Genomic DNA, 17,753 nt, shown 5'->3' on the forward strand with positions numbered 1-17,753 from the left:
TCATTTTAGGAGCCTTAGGAGAGAGATTTCTGGACTCCTTGTTTTCTATTCTTAGGGCAAGACTTCAAAGCAAGAGCTGAATTGTTTTCCCAGGGTAGGGAAGCCTGCAGATCTCTCTGTCTAGATTAAAATCTTGGTTATCTGTCATCAATCTCCTCACACTTGGAAATTAGCTCAGTGCTGTTGAGTGAGAGGTTATGGGCTTTCCTTTCTTCTTAAGGGCAATGTTGCTGTTTTGTTTTGCAGCCCTGGCCTGCTTCCTGGTGTGGGCCCTCTGCGGAGCCTCCCATCACGACTGTCTCCAAGCTGCAGCCTCCTCATGTAGCCAAAGCCCTTTCCTTGTTACAGAGACCACTGCTTTCTTTCCCCTGCAGATGTGCTGCATTGACGTGCCATCACATCCGAAGTGCATAAATTATTCTCCCAATGATATTAGGGGAATGTGATTATCATAAATTCATCTTTTCTTTTGCTCTACCACCTCTTGATTCACTTAATACATATATATAAGAATTCTTAGTGTTCACTTTGTCCAAGATTTGCTGTCCCGCGCTGACAACTGTTCCTACTGGTTTACACAGGCTTATGATTTATACGGGGTGATGCTGTCGGAAGTGTCCTGTTGCCAAGGAAAACATTAAACAAGGAGGGCTGTGTTTGCTGGGAGAACAAGCAGCTAAAACCTAGACATAACAGCAGAAAGCAGCTATATACAGATCGGTGTGTAGCGGTTTGGTTTCATCACACATGAATATTTAAAGGATGGGTTTATGGGTGACTGATTAGGCCCTGCATTGTGAGGGTATTTTAAAATTTTATGTTCTGTTGTGTTCTGCAAACAGAATGTAGTTGTCTCAGCAGTTTGTGAAATAAAGGTAAATTTGTGTTTAATCTCTTAGGAAAGATCCTTGCATAAACTAGAACTTGGTAGTAGCATCTCTCCTGCCTCTGAGATGTTCTTCTGTCAGTAGTTGACTTTCTTCTTTCCCCATCCTGTTAGTGGGCCATTCAAGAGTAGTCCCCTGACTTCTTTCTCTGGAAGAAAGTAGAGAAGAACCAGCCGGGAAGTCTTTTTGCTAGGTGGATGTGGGCCATCAGCACATTTCTCTTGCTGTATTTTATCAGCAGAAAAAGCAGTGAGCTGAGACAATCGCTGGAGCTGGTGGAGTGGGGTGCAGCTGTTCTGCTTTGAAAGCAGCTTCCTTAGAACAGAGATGTTGGAAGTATTTTCATGCTGAACTACGAAAATCCTGTGTGCTTTGCCTTCCAAAGTGGTGATGATGAGCCATTTGGGCACGAGATCTGCTTAACTGGGATTTTCTACAGTCATACAGGGAGGAGTTTGATATAAAGAGTTGATGTGGACAGTAGTTTGAGACAGAAACAAGAGTTTGCTTACTCTATAGGCTCTCTTTGCATCCGTGCCCTGTAGGGAGTAATTCCAGCTGTAGTTTCAGAATGACTAATGCCGGATGACCAGATAGTGCAGGCTTGATACAGGCAGCATATCTGTTCGGTTAGATAACGTGCAGCAGCATGGGCTCTGGCAGGGCAGATGATGCCATACTGATCATAAATCTACCAAGCCCCACTAACACCGCCCCTTTCTCTTTTAAAATCCAAGCCTTTAAGGCATAACTGGCAGAATTATCTGAGAGGTTCTTCGCTGTGTCAGGCACTTGTGGTATTTTATTCATGTGACACTAGTTACGCTAAAACTTGATTTACTGTCTCTTCACACCAAGGTCTGAATCCATCAGAGAGGAGGGTAACGCACCTAACTGTGTCACGGAGGTGTTGCAAAAAATTACGGTGACTTCAGGCAGTGGAGCTGTATAATTATGACAAAGTACACGCAGGTCTCTTTCTTCAAAGTACAGAGGCAGAGCAAAACAAGATAAAATGCTCTCTTCTGAGATGCTAGAAACAATTAACTTTTCTGTCCTATGTAGGTGTCTGTAGTTTGTAATGTGGTATGTGAGTGACTTAGTGTTGTACTTTGGTATATAGTGATGAATGTATTGCATGTGCACTTCAAGGAGAAGCTAGATACTCAAGTTCTGTCTTTCATTAAGAGCCATATGTGAAGTGTGTTGAAAGGGGATAAAATCAATAGGATTAGCTTTGCTTTTAATTTGCTTGAATATAGAGATTGCATCTTTACTTTATGTCCTTTCTTGCTCTTTTTGCTGCTGTCCCCATCAAGCTCTACAAAGTCTGCATGATGAAGTACTGGAAGATGGAGCTGATGTGATGATGCTCAGTAACCAACTTCCTGCTGTCAGACAGTAGGTTCTCTCTGGACTCTTTTTGGGGGGGGGGATGCTCTGTCCATTGTGGGGAGCTATCTGCTTTTGTTCAGCTGCACTCCTGGAACCTCCTGTGTGTTAGTGAGTGTCACCAAGTCTTTTGGAATATCAGAAAGAGAATAATCACCTGCAGTGATAGGAAATTATTAGAAGAGAGTCATTATTCATTAACTCTGAAGAGGATGGTTGGTGGAATATATTCCTTGTGTTTCAGATTGTTATGTTGGACTGTATTAACTTTCTTTGTAAGTGCCCAGAGATAATGGCTGTGCTCTTCTGAAAATACGAAGAACACATCATTAGGGAAAACGCTTCGAGCAATTAACATCCTCTGGAATGGACGGTGCTGTGTCGGCACGTGCTCTAATTTGCTGTGCAGTAATGGTTTTCATAGTTCCCTTAAAATCATGGGAGCCGAAACTGGAAAGGCATGTGGGAAAGGCCAAAATCATAAATGTTGAGTTTTGATCTTGCTCTGAGGGTTGGATGCGTGTCTGGGAATCTTGCTGGGGAATGCTCCTTCAAAGTGCGGTTCAGTAATCTAAACAAGTATTTCTACCTCCTCTCCTCCTCGTCTGTTCGAACTTGTACTATTTTGGGGCTGTGCATGTTGGTCCATGCTCACTCCATGCTGTTAGTAGCTGATAGCCTGTTTTTCTTCTGCCATAATAGCTGTGCTGAGAGCCCATGGACCTGAGGGGCACTTGTATTTTTGGTGTGTTCAAGCAGCTGCACTAGGGACAGACGAACGCGGGGGCTCCAGGGAAATGCCAAGTCCCTCCACAAAGGCTGTAGGATTAAAATAAACCTGTTCACCTCAGCTCACTTTCTGCATGTGGTGCTGCAAGGAAAAAGCTGTTTATTAGGGAATGATTTAGAAGATTATATTTAATTCAAGAGTTCGCATGGCTAAGTGCTAAAAGGCAGCCACCTGCTGCAGGGAATGTGCCAATTGCTTAAACTAATACCATGGGCTGCTTAGAAAGAGATACTCTATTTTATGTGTGCTATATTATTTATGGTGGAGATGGTGATGTGTTAATTACTCTCCAGTTCAATAAAAGGTGCCTTTGCTGTGAGGAATTAATGGCTCAAGGATGGCTACCCAATAGTAGGCTGACTTCTCAGCATTGTGTTTTTTCTGTCTAAATTGAAAGAAGCTATCTGTTTCAGTTAAAAGGGTGTTTCTACTGACTTGGTTTGCCTTGGTAACATTTAGTGTTTTAATCAGAAGTAACTGTGCGAACTCCTTCTGTTTTGGCTAGGCTTGATCCATTTTTAAGTCTCGAGAATGCTAGCTACAGAATATATCGCACCTGGAAAATGGAAGGTGGGTAAGTTGAACCTCAACAGTGAGCAGTTCCTTGAATTAATCACAAACGTAGCTGCGTTTCAGTGAAGAAACATTTCTGAGAACTTGTGTTGCAGTGGGGCTGTCAATCTGCCTTTACAAATAACCCTCATAACTTCTAATGTTGTGTAAGCAATGTAGTCATCAGGCAGTTTAAATGAGGATAGGGGAGGATAGGGATTAAAATTGTTCAAGGGGATTTAAGTTGTCAGATAATGGCTGGCAGGTGTCCTTTACTTGTGACAGGTGCCTAGGTGGTGTCACTGGTTTTGCAGCTGAGCAAGAAGGAGCTTGTCTTGTTCTTGGCTTCCCAAAACCAGCCTGAACATACGCTGGGATGCTTTGCTTGGGTGATAGCAAAGATATTCATGAAAAAGAAGGGAAGTGAACTTAGTTCTCAGTAGTGTCCTAATCTTTATCTGCTGGAGCTGTTAATGAGCAATCTTCTTATGCTGTGCATACTTGGATTCTGACTGGAACATTCTTCTTCAAAGCTAATGCTCTATTTTCGTTTGAACAAGGAGTAAATTGTAGCAAAGAGGTTGAATAACTCTGTTGTCACAGAGCCTTTGGGCGGCTCCTGGAGTCCTTATTCAGCATTATCTCATAAACATAAATAGCGCCTTTGCTTTCACTGAACTGAGTGTTAGGCCAAATCTGCCTTATTTCCACCAATGCTGCCTTGCTTACAATATACCTTTTCTGCCAGTGAAGATGATGTGGTGTTAAAATGAAATTTATAGGCAAGGCATAATGCTTGGAGTTTCTTCATGCTTAGCTTTTGAATTTCTCTTCTGGCTGCATCTGCATCAGTAGACATCTGTAAAATAGATGTGGATTTGGTGAGTCAGACGCTTCATATCTGCGTGAAGAAGTCTGAAAAGATGCATCTGTCCTCCCCACCTAAATCACAGAAGCACCTGGACCTGAATGTAAACATTTGTAAATAGTTTTGCAGTCTCTGAGGAAACAAGTCTTGTGATATCCTACCAGGCACTTAACGCTGCTTCTTTGCTGTCTGTAAGTTTGCTTAAGAGAGTATAAAAGCATTTGTTAGAGTAATTATAGATCTATACAATATTCCAAGTCGGAAGGGACCCACAAGGATCATCAAGTGCGACTCTGGCTCCGTACAGAACCACCCGAAATTGATATCCTGTGCCTGTTGTTCCAAGGTCAGTGCGGTGAGAAAACAATCTCGCAGCATTCTACCCACTGCACAGAAAAGAGTTTAAATCCTCCTCAAAACTTTAAATAAAATCTTGTAGTTTCTTCCGTTATAAAAACAAATAAAAAAGCACCTGTGCACCTATGTTAACTAAAAATCCCCTAATCGCACTTTTTGAAAAGGTTCATACCATTAAGTTATGAATTGAGGTTTTAATCATGAAGTAGGAAGTGAAGTTACCGTCTTCATAGCTGGGAAGTTCTTTACAGGTGAGCAGGTATGAGAGGTATGTCTTTTTAATGCCATCTTGCTACAAATTCCAGCTACTTATCTGCTCTAGTTTCTCTTTCTCCTGTTGTGTTCACAACGTGTTGCAGATTTCAGTAGAGCAAGGACACCTTTCTGATGCAGTGGAATCAAACCTGGTGTGGCTTTATGCCAGGCAAGGGGTGAACAGGACAGCAGGAGGCGTTCATTCAAATACGTCACGAGTAGCCCTTGTGAGTAGCACTACAGCTACACACCAGCCTGGATCTAAGTCAATCTCCTCACGTTTAGAAAATTTTATACAGAGATCATTGACAGTATCCAGTGACAATTCCCACAAAAGGCACGTCAGGGGTTTGGCAGCAAAGAGTTTGTGCTTCATCCTTGGTGACAGATCCTCTTTGCAAAGAGGCTGAAGTTACGGGCACTGTTGGTGACCAAGTTGAACGCACGAGTGTCTTGTATTTCTCCCTCAAAAACTCCTTTGCCAGAATGACTGCCTTTTCCCTCTGGTTCCGTGCTCTGATACAGACACGGCGGCAGTATCAGTAACGATCTGTTCTGTAATGTGCAGTTCTCTGGAGAGCTTTCAGGTAGAGTTTTTTGTGAAAGGTATCCTCGCCTTGCTTTGTTACTACAGTGTGACGTGCTCAGTATGAAATGTCCTTTTATTTATTTTTTCCTCTGATTCCTTTTTAGCGAGTATTAAATATTTAGATGCCAGCATTTTTGGAAGTGGCTGCTAAAACAGATTGGTTTCCTTACTCAGTCCCCTTCAAAGTGAAACACGAGTCTCTTTTTTATTCAGCGCAGATGGTGTGCTTTTTAAAGTGAGCAGTGTGTTGCGGTGAAAATGGACTACTTCTTTTCCCTTCTCCCTTCCCCTCCTCCTTCACTTAACTGAACACATCCGTGCAGTTTGCATTTGGGCTGAATTCAAAATTAGTCAGAGAGGCTGCAGGGTAAATATGTCAGCGATTGGAAAGGCGGCTCTGCCAGATTGAAGGAATTTCTGCCCTGCCAACAAGCAGTATAGCAAGTTGGCTGCACGAAATCTGACATCTGTACAGATTTCATCAGGATACTGCTTGAATCCTTCAGAAGAATGGGCGAGGTGATGGAACAGATCCTTCTTGTGCCTGTAACGCCGCTCTTCTCACGTTCCCGTGCGGAGCAAGTGGCCACAGCGAGAGTTTCCTTGCAGCCTTGAGGGCCTTCATATCAGGTAGAGGAGGCTTCCAAAGCAAAAGAAACGAGATGGGCTGTACCATTTAAATGGTTTCACATGTGGCATTGTTTTGACAGTTCCTTACCCACCGGTGGAGTTTTTTTTGAAGGTGAAGTGACACATGTGTCACGTTTCTAGGTGCACTGACTGTGACACTGAAACTGTGGTGTCTGTAACCTGCCGCTCTATTCCAGCAGCTGATGGGGGTCGTATTTCAAGAGAAGGAGCTGTTATTCTTCTGAAATAGGTGTGAGTCAGAGTTTACTGTTCCCATTCCACAGCAGAACTCGCATAGGTCTGTTGGCAACTTTCCTGTTTGGTAAAAAGGTTAGTGCTACATCCTTACTTAGAAGAGCTTTGACGATAAATTTATTGTATGGCAAAGGAAATCCTATAAACAAACTGCTTGCTGGGTAACAAAATCTGATATCTGTTCTTGGTATTTCCGTTCAGTTCAGTAGAGTAGAAGCACAGCGTTTATTTAAAGTGGCTGTCAGAAATATCAGGGACTTGATGGCTTTTTTGGGGCATTGTTTCTGAGTTTGTGCTTTTTGAGGCCTAAAACATTCTTAAATGCTTTGGCTTGATCTAAGCTTTTCGTTATGGATGCACGGAGATCTTGGTGAATGTTTTCAGGCAGATACAGCAGTAAGTCTGCCAGGAGCCGAGCTTGGGCCTCTCTGCGGAGGAGGTGCCGCAGTCCTTGGAAGCGCATCAGTTACTGCGTTGTCTGGGGAGCACCGCAGTGCTCAGAGCGGGGAAGGCAGCTCCCTACTTGGGGCAAGTCTAGACCCCACGTCTGTTCTTTGCTGGCACCTCGCCCAGGCCTGGAGGAGGCCTTGCTGAAGTGTTGACAGCGAAGTTTCATTCTGAGTAGGTGCAGCTTCTGTGTGGAAGTGGAGCAGGCGGGGGGAGAGATGCGGGCAGGAGGGTTAGACAAGAAGGTGGCAAAGAGCAGCAGCACAAATGAGAATGGCACCTTTTTCAGATGGTATTGCCTCAACGTACTGCTGCCTAAGTGCTTAGATTTTGAGAGAACTGAAACCTTGGTAATTCCTAGTTGTCATATGATGCTTGCAGTACCATCGTTTTGCAGCAGAGAATTAGTTTTAGCCATGAAATTTAGACGTTGTGGTTTTTTTTCCCTTTTCTGAGGACTGTAGAAAAGGAGTTATGGTCTGCTCTTTAAGCTTTTGGACACTTCTTCACAAGCTTAAGAACATGGCATATTGGCCATGCCTTGATGCTGCAGAGAATGTCCGTATCACTCTTTCGTATCTTGGTCTGTTAAGGGCAAGCCTTAGTTTGTAGTGCAGGGGCAAGCTTTCTCCCATTGCAGGCAGCTGTGTTATTGGAGCACTGCAGGCTGTTGCCTGAAAGGAGGCTGCGCAGTGTTGGCAACTTCTGTCCAGCTGTTGGGAGTGGTGGTTTTGGCTTGGCCATCACTTATCAGATACAGGTCAGTGATACAAAGACTGATCTGTATGTGTCGAAGCACTGGCTTAAGGAAAAAACCCAACTCACCCCACACTTGTTGGCTGAACATAAAGCTGCAGAACTTCGCAGTGATGCTTTGAGGCAGCAGTAGCCCAGAGGCTCTTACTGACTGTATCTGCTCAGTGTTTCCTTCCAGGGCTGGCCACGGACAAATTGTTTTCCAGCAGCTCAGGGCAAATTTCTGTTAAGGTAGCTGCTCCGTGCTTGTGGACTCTTAAGCATCCCAGGAGGGTCAGGCATTTGCCGGGAAGAAAAATTGAGAGGAAACTTATCGTTTGGGGCAAAAATAGGCATAAAAATACTTCCCAAAGCTGTCCTGTCGTGCATCTTTTGAAACAGTGATGTGAAACTTGGCAGTGCTGCCTTTGTTGTAAGGGCACGGCAGTGACATCCCCATCCTTATACAGGAAGGTTTTCATTTCTGGTTTTTGGGAGAATGTGAACTTGGAGCGTGTTGCCTCAGCCTAGGCAGAAAGGTGAGAGATGGAACTTTTCTCTTGTCCTCTGCCTTGTTTTGCAGCTTCCTACAGCATGACGACTTGAGATTCCATTCATGATGCTGCTCCTGCGTTTTGGACCTGTAGTTGAATCTGTTTGCTTATTACAATAATTGCAATTATCTTCCTTCCCTGAAATTTACATTTCTGCAATGCCTGCGTTCCAAAAACAATACACAGATGTGGAAGCACAGTAGATGAAAATCACTGGCTAGCGCTGTTACAACTTTAAAGGCAAATTTATAGATTGCCTTCTTACTCTGTTTTCTTCATCTCCAGTTTCCTCCTGCTAAACCCTCTCCACATGGCAGACTTGGTAACATACTGGTTGCCTTCCTTGCCTGGACAGGTTTGTGCTGGGATGCTAGGCTGACACCAAGCATCACTATATTTAGAACTTCATTGAAAAGCCAGTGTCAATTAGTCCGTGTGCTACTTAGTTCCTGGCCCTCCGGTTGCAATAAATAAGTAAAAATCTGCAAGCTACATACCAGTCTGACAGAAGCATGGGAGTATGTAGCTGAGTTCTTGTGGCCTCACCTATTTTACTTGCGTTTAGACCGTATGAAGGAGAGACTTTTTTTTTTTTTTTTTGAATACCCTGTAAACTTGTTTTTCTTTGTTGTTGTTGTTGCAGATAGCCAGCTGCTGCCTGGGAATAATTTCACGAATGAATGCAACATACCTGGAAACTTCATGTGCAGCAATGGGCGCTGTATCCCAGGGGCCTGGCAGTGTGATGGGCTGCCAGATTGCTTTGATGACAGCGATGAGAAGGAATGCCGTAAGTGACCATCGCTATGACCTTGCTGTGCCTGTTACCACAGGGCTTGTCTAGGTAGCATTAGCGGTGTGTTCTGTAGTATACACTGTTTAAGTAATGAAGCTACTGCCAGTTTCTTGATGTCTCTATTGTTAGATAGGTCCCTTCCTATTATTTCACATCTATAAGGTTCTTCAAATTGGCCGATTATAATTCAGTACTTGGTAGCAGGTGCCTAAACCCCTGTGGCACAGACAGATAAAGTGAGACAGGCTTGACCTGTGGCTGTTCCAGTGCGAGAGTGATGCTCTGTGTGCTTGCAGGGATTCTGTGTACCCTGACTCACATGCAGGCCTCTGTAATAAAAGCCTTAGCATCTCCGCCATCTTGAGACTAGTCCCTTTTGTTTCAACGTTCTTAACTGTATCTTGTTACTTGTGTTCCTCATCTGCCAAATTGTAATTCTTAGCCCTTTGAAATGTAAACAGTAACTTTCTGGAAAAGAAACAATGAATTGGTGAATAATGTTTACATGTCTTAATCCTCCCTACAGCACTCCAGTTCTACTGAGTTTACCAATGTTGATCTCCTTCTCCTTTGTGATGTCGTGCCTTTGTTAGCATTAATTAAGTTAATGTTATCCAACCTTTAGTTAACACAAAACTTTCTAGGCTACATAGTATACACAGGCAGCAATATTATGCTACGGCAAAATATCGTGAGAGCATGTTTAGGAGGGAACAAGTCCACAAACTTCACGTTCTTCTGAAGTGTCTGAGAACTTTGTGATAACTGAGTGCTTTTTGCCCAGCAAATGTTTCTCTTATATAAAGTGCTTGATAGAAGTTTTATTCATCTCAAACCTCTTTATGGGAACCTTACCTTTCCCAGGACACTTCAAGGACATTATTAACCTCACTTGTGGAGTAGAATAAAGAATAGAAGAATATCTTCTTAAATTCAGTGACTAGAAGTTGTGTGTTTTGTTAAATGCTTGTTTCTTTATGCCTCATCTTTAATCCCAGTTTTTCATCCCTTTTAAAATAAGGGCGCTTTGCTAACTGTGCTGTGGAAATCAAGTGCTTAGTTCTGCTTTAAGCCAGGGAACTTTTTTCTGCTTCTAAAGCCTTAAATGTATCTGTATAAAATATCTGAGCTGTTGATGTCTTTATAAAGCATCAGGCTTGTGTTGCAGTACTGGAGACAACTTAATTTGTTAGTGTTGTTGTAAAGATTGATCAGTTGTGCTCATCTGTTTAAGTCCTGGCAGAATTGCTGTTGGTGGGAGCTTGGACAAGAATGAAAAATGTTCAAAGTTCAATATATACTTTTCAGTCAAATGTTCTGGATGACAGGAGCTGCGTGACTCACAGGTTCCTGATTACCTAGCTCTTGACAATGCAACTGACATTTCTCTTGGTGTTCAGTCACGGCTTCTTAAAATGAGCTGAGTGAAGGTACTTCTCTGTATTTATAGGACACAAAAACAGCTTTTGTGTCTTTTCTGAGAATGTTGCCATCCTCTGCATTGCGTGAATTTCACTTCCACTTGTTAGACTAGAAAATTGTAATGAAGGTTTTCATTAATCTTATGGACAGTTTTTCTTAATGAAGTAATGAAGACTAGGCTGGGCATTTGCTCATGAATCACTAACAGGAAGATGCATTTCTTGACTCTGTTCAACAGCTTCCTTACCAAAATCAGTTGGATCTAGTGAACTGCAGGCAATAACGAGTATAGTAGCTGACAATAAAATATAAAAAGCTGCAAAATATCAGTTCACAGAAGTTACTCTTGTCATAACAGATTTGAAGACAACAGGGAGAGCAAGGGAATCATATCTTGTGCTGGCTGGCTGCTAACAGGTCAGATAAGCCAAAACAGAATGGAAATAGCGCACATTTGAATCTCCAGCAAGAAATTAATATTCATGCAAACAAGGTTCTTTGACATGTCCAGAGAGCTTCAAGCTGCCTATTTTGTGTCTCCCCTCTCTTCATTTTAGTAGACCACTTTTAAGTCTCTATGCTTCTAGTGGTCCAACCACCGCATTTGCACTCCATGCAGTTGCATGAGGTGCGTGTGTGTGTTTGCTTTTTCCTGTTGAGGACAATGTCAGTGATGACAAGGCTCACAAAATATGATTCTTATCATCAGGGCCCCCCTCTGGCAGGTATGGTAAAGGGATAAGAACTGTCCCTGAGAGGGGAGAGGATTGTGCAGAAGGCTGGAAAGGCTTTGTGATGTTAGTTGTTGGTTTATGTCTAAGCACATGAACTTGCTAACAGATTGAGGGACAATTCAATTATTTATACGTAGGTTGCTCTGATAGTAGTGCCTCCTATTAAGTTCCACGCAAACCACAGCTGATAGAAAAAGCACAATAACACTATTTGATAAGGCAAATTCTCAGCTACAGAGCACTGTTTTCCAGCATGGTCACCACCATTAGCTCTGCATTTTTGCCAGTGTTGAACGAGAGCCTGCATGCTGTGCTCATAAAAACCTGCACCAGTGGAGGTGACCCACTGTCACCACTGCTGAAATGCACCACCCACTGCCTCTCTGTGCTCACATCCACTGGTCTGCTTAAACGTTCAGCAAGCCTTAATGAAGATCAGTGGGTGCCATTTTTTCTGCATGGAGGGATTCAGTGCCACACCTTTGCTTCTTCTGCACTTCCATGTCAGATGCCATTTTGTCAGACTGCCCCTCTGCTGCCATCTGTCACTTGGCAACAAAATGTAATGGAATATCGGTGACAAGGTTTGGGCTCTACTGCCATACCACCAACATCTGACATCATGGGCCAGTATAATGAAATAGGAAGCATTACTTTCAGAGCTCCCGTGTATATTTGTGGGTAAAGACACATAGTGTATGCAGCTAAAAAAAAAAGTTTGTTTTGCTCTTTTGATTAATTTTGAAAATGGGCCTACTCTTCTGAGGTACTGTTATATCTGTCACCAGCCAGTTGTTTACATCAGGAAGTGATGGAAATTTGGATTGGCTTAACAACCCTGAAATGGTGGTAGAGTTTCTAGGTCAGATCCAAGGCATGGAAAAGCAGCCCTAGCATTTTGTCTGGAAAGAGTGAAGGAGGAGGAAAAGTCACTTACCTGCCTCCTCCAGCTTGTGTCAGTCTGTGGAAACAAGCTCATGGATTAACTGAGGCTGTAAAGGACTTTGGATGTCATTTGGTCCAGCTGCCTGCTTAAAGCAGGACGAGCTTGGATCAGTGTTGCTCAGAACCTCGTCTGGTGAAGCGTTGAGTACCTCCAAGGATGGATTGCTCACAGCCTCACTGAGCACCTGCTCCAGTGTTTGAATATCCACTGTGGCTTTTTTTTTCATAATACATGATCGCTTTCCAGTGATTGAAGCTGAACCAAACAGCTTTTAAAGATGTGCAGTGTAATTAACGTCTGGGTCTGTTCACCTTACTGTGTGGGAGAAAGGGATGTAGGAGCCCAGAAACTGATCCTCTTGGGTGCAGAAACAGCAGTGGAAAAGTGAGAGCAGCTGACACTCCAGATGTGCGTATATCACATCTGGTTGTGTCGCTGCACCAGCAGCACTGTTTTTCTGGTGTCAGGTTCTGTAAGGGAGGGCAGCTGTGCTTGGAAGTGTCGTTAGAGCATTACAAGGCTTGAGGAGTGTGTGTGGGGTGTGTATGTATGTGTGTAGGTATAAAAGCGTTTTTTATTTATTGTTTTTGGCTAGGCTTTGTTACCTTTCTCCTTTCAGAACAAGGCTCTGCTTACTAAAGCTTACCTTGCAGCAAAATCGGTGTCCTTTGTTTTCTGCTGTGATGTTGCTTCGCGTTAGCTGAGCTGTTGAGAGTGGAGACAAAGCTGTATGAGTTACTTTAGCAGCATGAGATGGCTGAGTTCCCAGTGTGTTACTACCCTAAGCCGTGCTGTAAGCAGCTTTGTCTGCAATTCCTCATCGACTAACTAGTTCACATTTAAAGGCTTTCACCTTGCCTTGAAGTGTTTTGTGTGATTACTGGATTCAGATGGTGCTGCAGACTGGTATCTTTGTGAAGGCAGTGTGCCTTGTTTTGGCACGCCCACAGAGGAAGTTTTGCACATGTGCCATCAGGTGCAGTCTTTCCCTTTTGGATTGCCCTATGGTTGAATGTGGATGTCCCATAATATCCAATGAGTTCTGTTACTGTACATTTCATTCTCTCTGTTACCCTTCAAAAATGAAAAATTGCAGCTCAGATGTTCTGCTTTTTGTTTTCTGCTGCCCATGTGTGAAAAGCTGTGAGGAGCCCATGTGTGGTGGTCTGGCTGTGAAGAGGAAGTGAGATGCAAGAGCAGAATGATCCACACGTTGCCCATTCATGTCTCCTTTTTCCTCCGTTCCTTTTTTCCTTTTTCTGTCTTCTGCTTTGGAGGGCCTTCTCTGTTAACCACATCACTTTGCTTGTGACATTTTTCTTCATCTTCTGCATCTGCCAGAATTCATGCCATCTGTTGCGTTCCTGGCTTCCTCTCTGCCCTGACCTGTGAGCGATTTAACACTTCCCATGCCAGCTGTCTGTATGCTGTTTGGCACACAGAGCGTTTGCTGTACTCTCACCTTATGTCATGGTGATGCAGCAACAGAAAGATGTCATCTGAGCAGGAGAGCAGAGAAGAAGTGTAAGAGAGAGGGAAGAGGCTGACCCTGGGACTTCCACTGCTGCAGGTGAGAAGTGCTTCTCCTTGAAGCAGAGCATCTCTTTGGCTTTTCTTCCAAACCACTAACTGAGCTTGGAAAGTAATTAATTGACCGTGGCACTGTGAATGTTTTGTGAGTATTTCTCATTCTCAGTAGTGCAAGTAACCTGCTATCTTCAGTGCATCTCCCAAAATGGAGAACATTTTTGTAGCTCATTCCCTCTGGCTCTGCTGATTCTCATCTGTTGGATTGTTAATCAGCCTGTGAACTCAAGTATGGGTCATGCACTTCGCTTTTGAACACTTGTGGGCTTTTAACTACTGCTCCTACTGGTCTTCAGCTCTGTAGATGATTTATAATGGTAGTCGAGGCTCCTCTTGAGAAGTGCAGAGCCTTTACCAGTGTGACTTTCCTGCGGAGCCTGCAGTTGTTAATTGTGTGGCTCCTGGGTCCTGCTCTGGTTATATAGCAGGCATACCTATACATGGGGTGCGTGTTGCTTACACCCAGGACGGTGGAAGCAGCATGCTGTCAGCCACTCTGCATTCTCAGTCTGTTAGCGGGTGTAGAAGATCCAAAATAGCACAAAAGAGAGAGAAATATGTTAGGATGTTTCAAAACATTTTGAGGTAAACAGGTTATCTTTAATACTGACCTTTATACCTACCTGCTGACATGTTGCATTAGGGCCAAGACCTGCATACCACTGGAAGGATTCTGTCCTGGAGATTTAAGAGTACAATAATGTTCTTAGTTAAGCTCCTAATGTACTCTGTCATCTTTGTTTCCTCTTTTCTTTGTGCTTTTGTACATCTTTGTATTAGATTATTGCAGAAAGAACGTGTGCACTGAAAATGGCTTTTGTCAGCTAATGAGCAACAGCAAGTGGAGAGATGGCATGTTGCTGCCTTTGTCAGCTAACGAGCAGCAGATGGTGCAGATTCAGAGCATGGCACATCATCCGTGCTAAGTGCCTGGCATGACAGCAGCCAGAACGAGAGAGGTACCAAATACCCAGAAGCCTAGATTTTTCCCTCATCACTCTACTGAGAGCCATTTCCTACAAGTCAAGGTAGTACGTTCAGCTACGAACCAGTAGCGGCACACAGTGAATGCAGTGACTGACTTTGTTAGTCCAGGGGCATAGGCTGTGGGCTAGAAAAAAATCTTTCCCAAGGATAGCCTTGGGGCAGTGTGTTGTTGTTGTAGGAGCTTACGTATCTTGTGTTTCTGTTGCCAGCCACTACTGTTTCTCATTCAATCCAAATATGAAGGGAAAGCAGGTTTTTCACTCAGTAATAAAGGCAATGTATCGGGGAATGGCTGAGCAACAGGGCGTCAGTGGTGCTTGTAAGAATGTGCTCCCAGCACACAGATCTGCACAGAATAGCAAGAGCTGGCCTCTGTAGGAAAATCTGGAGCTGCGTTAATAAAATCATTGGCTTATCACCAGCAGTTCAGCAGCAACAGATCTTGCTCTGATTGTCCTTCAGTCAGTTAGAGTCTTCATATGCAAGTCTTCTCCGTGGGGGAGAATTTCTTCTTTAAATGAAGTGCATCGTGAGAACGGTGAATTTTAACTAGCATTGCCCTGCAGGCATTGAAGCCAGCTGCCAAGCGAGCTTCCGCTGAGGGTCGGCTTAGTTTCTCACCTGATTGCAGAATACCTGGCTCTTCAGACAGGTGCTTGCAGGAACTCCTTGCAGTCAGGATGGAGGGCTTTATGTTCGCACTTGTGGGTTGCACTCAGCAGGGTGTGGTCAGCCAAACTTCTCTGGAGCCCTATACTAGCAGACTAACTCTCATACCTCTGAAAGCTGCAACTCACATTAGGACAATCTGGGAATTCAGTCTGGGTGCCTAGTAGATCTGGTGGGAGCCCTTCTGGCTCTGCATCAGGGAGCTGGTGCTTTTAGGGCATGTGCTGAAGCCAGGGCCCTGGTGTCTTTCCACTTGTTGGTGACAAATAGGCCTGGCAGCTCCTAGACGTGGCAGGCTGCATGCTGTAGTACAAAGATGAAGCTTGAGAAAACTTGAATTTTTATCTTTAGTCCAGTTCCTTTGAAAAAAGAAGAAAAGTGGATTTGGGGGAAATGGTTTTTGAGCAGTGTTGAGCAGTTTTGTAGCAGGAATGTTTTCTTGACCTATTTGTGTTTTTGTGGCTGTAGCCACACTTCTGTTATTCTTGTAAGTGTTTTTAAATCTCTGGCAGGCTAGTAGCATAGTACGTGGGATAGCACTGCAGTTACTTGTTCACTGCTGATATGTTGGCGTATTAATTCTTTATTTCTTCTTTCCTTGTGTGTCTCTTAACCATGTTCTTGCTTTTCCCATGTAGAATTTGAGTTGTATGTTTGTATCTAATAAAAATGCCCTGTTTTTTTCACATTCTTCTCTCTGTCTTCTCTGTATTGGATATGTTTTTGGTTCCATGAATTCTGTCTAAATGCACAGAGCTTTTTATATAAATGTTTGACAGTCTCAGATGACTTTATTAATCTTCTGCTGTTGTCAGGAGGTGGAGTGAGGGGGTGGGATGTATGGCACAGCTAAACTTGCGTCATTCATACGTGTTTGTATCTGCATGCTTGCACTTGTTCCTCATCAACCTTGCATTGATGGGGAATTAGACTGGATTAGCAATGTATTGTAGTTTGAATATACTGTCCACTGTAACCATTTTTAAGTTTCCCCAAGGTTTCCTGTACATTTTTGTTCTGTCTCCCATTTAAAAACCACCTACGAGATAAATGTTTACTGCTCCCTCTGGTGTTCACTTCCAAAAGGTTTTACTGCGCAGCGTGTTTGGGAGGGGAGTTTCTGCAGGAAGGTGTTTGTAACGAACAATTACACACAGTTGTGGATGAGATATAAAAAGTCTTTCCATAAAGAAGTTAAATAAAACCCGCACTCCACAATTAACAGCCTGGCTTTCCTAGAGTATGCGCTGAATCTGTTCCCGTGCTCTAAAACCTTTTCAACTGGAAAACTGAAACTCTTGCAGAACAAAGGCAAGTTCATTCAATTTTCATCTTCAAACTGGTACTTCAGTTGTATGTTGACTGACTTGATTACATCCAATTTCAACAAAAAAAGTGGTAGTTTATCAGGAACTGTAGGTGTTAAAAGCTTAATGGTGTCAGAGTGATGGAAGTTTTTTTAAAAAAAGAAAAAAAGTGTACTGAACCTGATGAAGTTGTTCTGTCACTTGAGAAACCCTTGAGTGGGAGTCTGATGCAGCGGGGGCAGTAGGAGGGTAGAGAATCGAGCAGGAACTATGCCAGCGTAAAACCCATGTTGCATGCTTGGAGGCCTCAGGTAAGGACGGGCAGACTCTTTGTCCTGTATCCTTTGTTGATGTAGGGTAGATTTCAGAAGAGTGCCTTTAGATTTAGCTATTTATGTATTTACTGCTGCTCCCTGCTTAAAAAAAAAATGTTTCGTGGAGTTTGCCATTTAGATTAGGAGCATTCTTCAGCTCTGTTCTACAGGAAGATTACAGTCTAGAATTATGTTAAGGCACATTATATATTTATGTTTTTTTCCTGCATAAATCACAAAATTAAAGGGGGAGAGATGGATTGAATGTACTAATAAGTTATCATTGTTCTCGACCCAAATCTTTCTGGTGACAGTCTGAATTCAGATGTTTGTCTTCACCTCTCCTTAGACTGCTGTGAGAGCAGTTGAATTCACGACTTCTACATTGCTAAGAATAAGTAACCAGATCTACTAGCCGCTTTAAAAGACAGAGAGGAAAGTTCTTGTAGAGACAGCGTGTTCTGCAATCTCTGTAAGCTACTTAATGACTGCTTATTACCATAGTACAATTATTACAGCTGCAGTTGTTTTGCTTGGGTTTAGCCACTCAGCAGAGTCAGTCTGATGAATGGCTTTCATGTACAGGAACAAAGGGCACAAAATAACTCTGGCTGCTATCCTTTTAAATACCAGGCTTTAGGGCTCAACAGTCAGAGCTCAGCACTGTGAAGAGTGGGATG

The 17,753-nt window shown here is 43.3% G+C and overlaps 1 protein-coding gene across 1 annotated transcript in view; it reads left to right on the forward strand.

Moving 5' to 3' along the window:
• LDLRAD3 (low density lipoprotein receptor class A domain containing 3) overlaps positions 1-17,753 on the forward strand; it is a 194,593-nt gene that overhangs the window by 113,425 nt on the left and 63,415 nt on the right. Inside the window, exon 2 of the mRNA XM_021402158.1 lies at positions 8,955-9,101. Coding sequence (XP_021257833.1) covers positions 8,955-9,101 — 147 coding nt within the window. The remainder of the gene's footprint in view (positions 1-8,954; positions 9,102-17,753) is intronic.

Source organism: Numida meleagris, chromosome 6, assembly GCF_002078875.1.
Source record: "Numida meleagris isolate 19003 breed g44 Domestic line chromosome 6, NumMel1.0, whole genome shotgun sequence".
Taxonomy (NCBI): Eukaryota; Metazoa; Chordata; class Aves; order Galliformes; family Numididae; genus Numida; species Numida meleagris.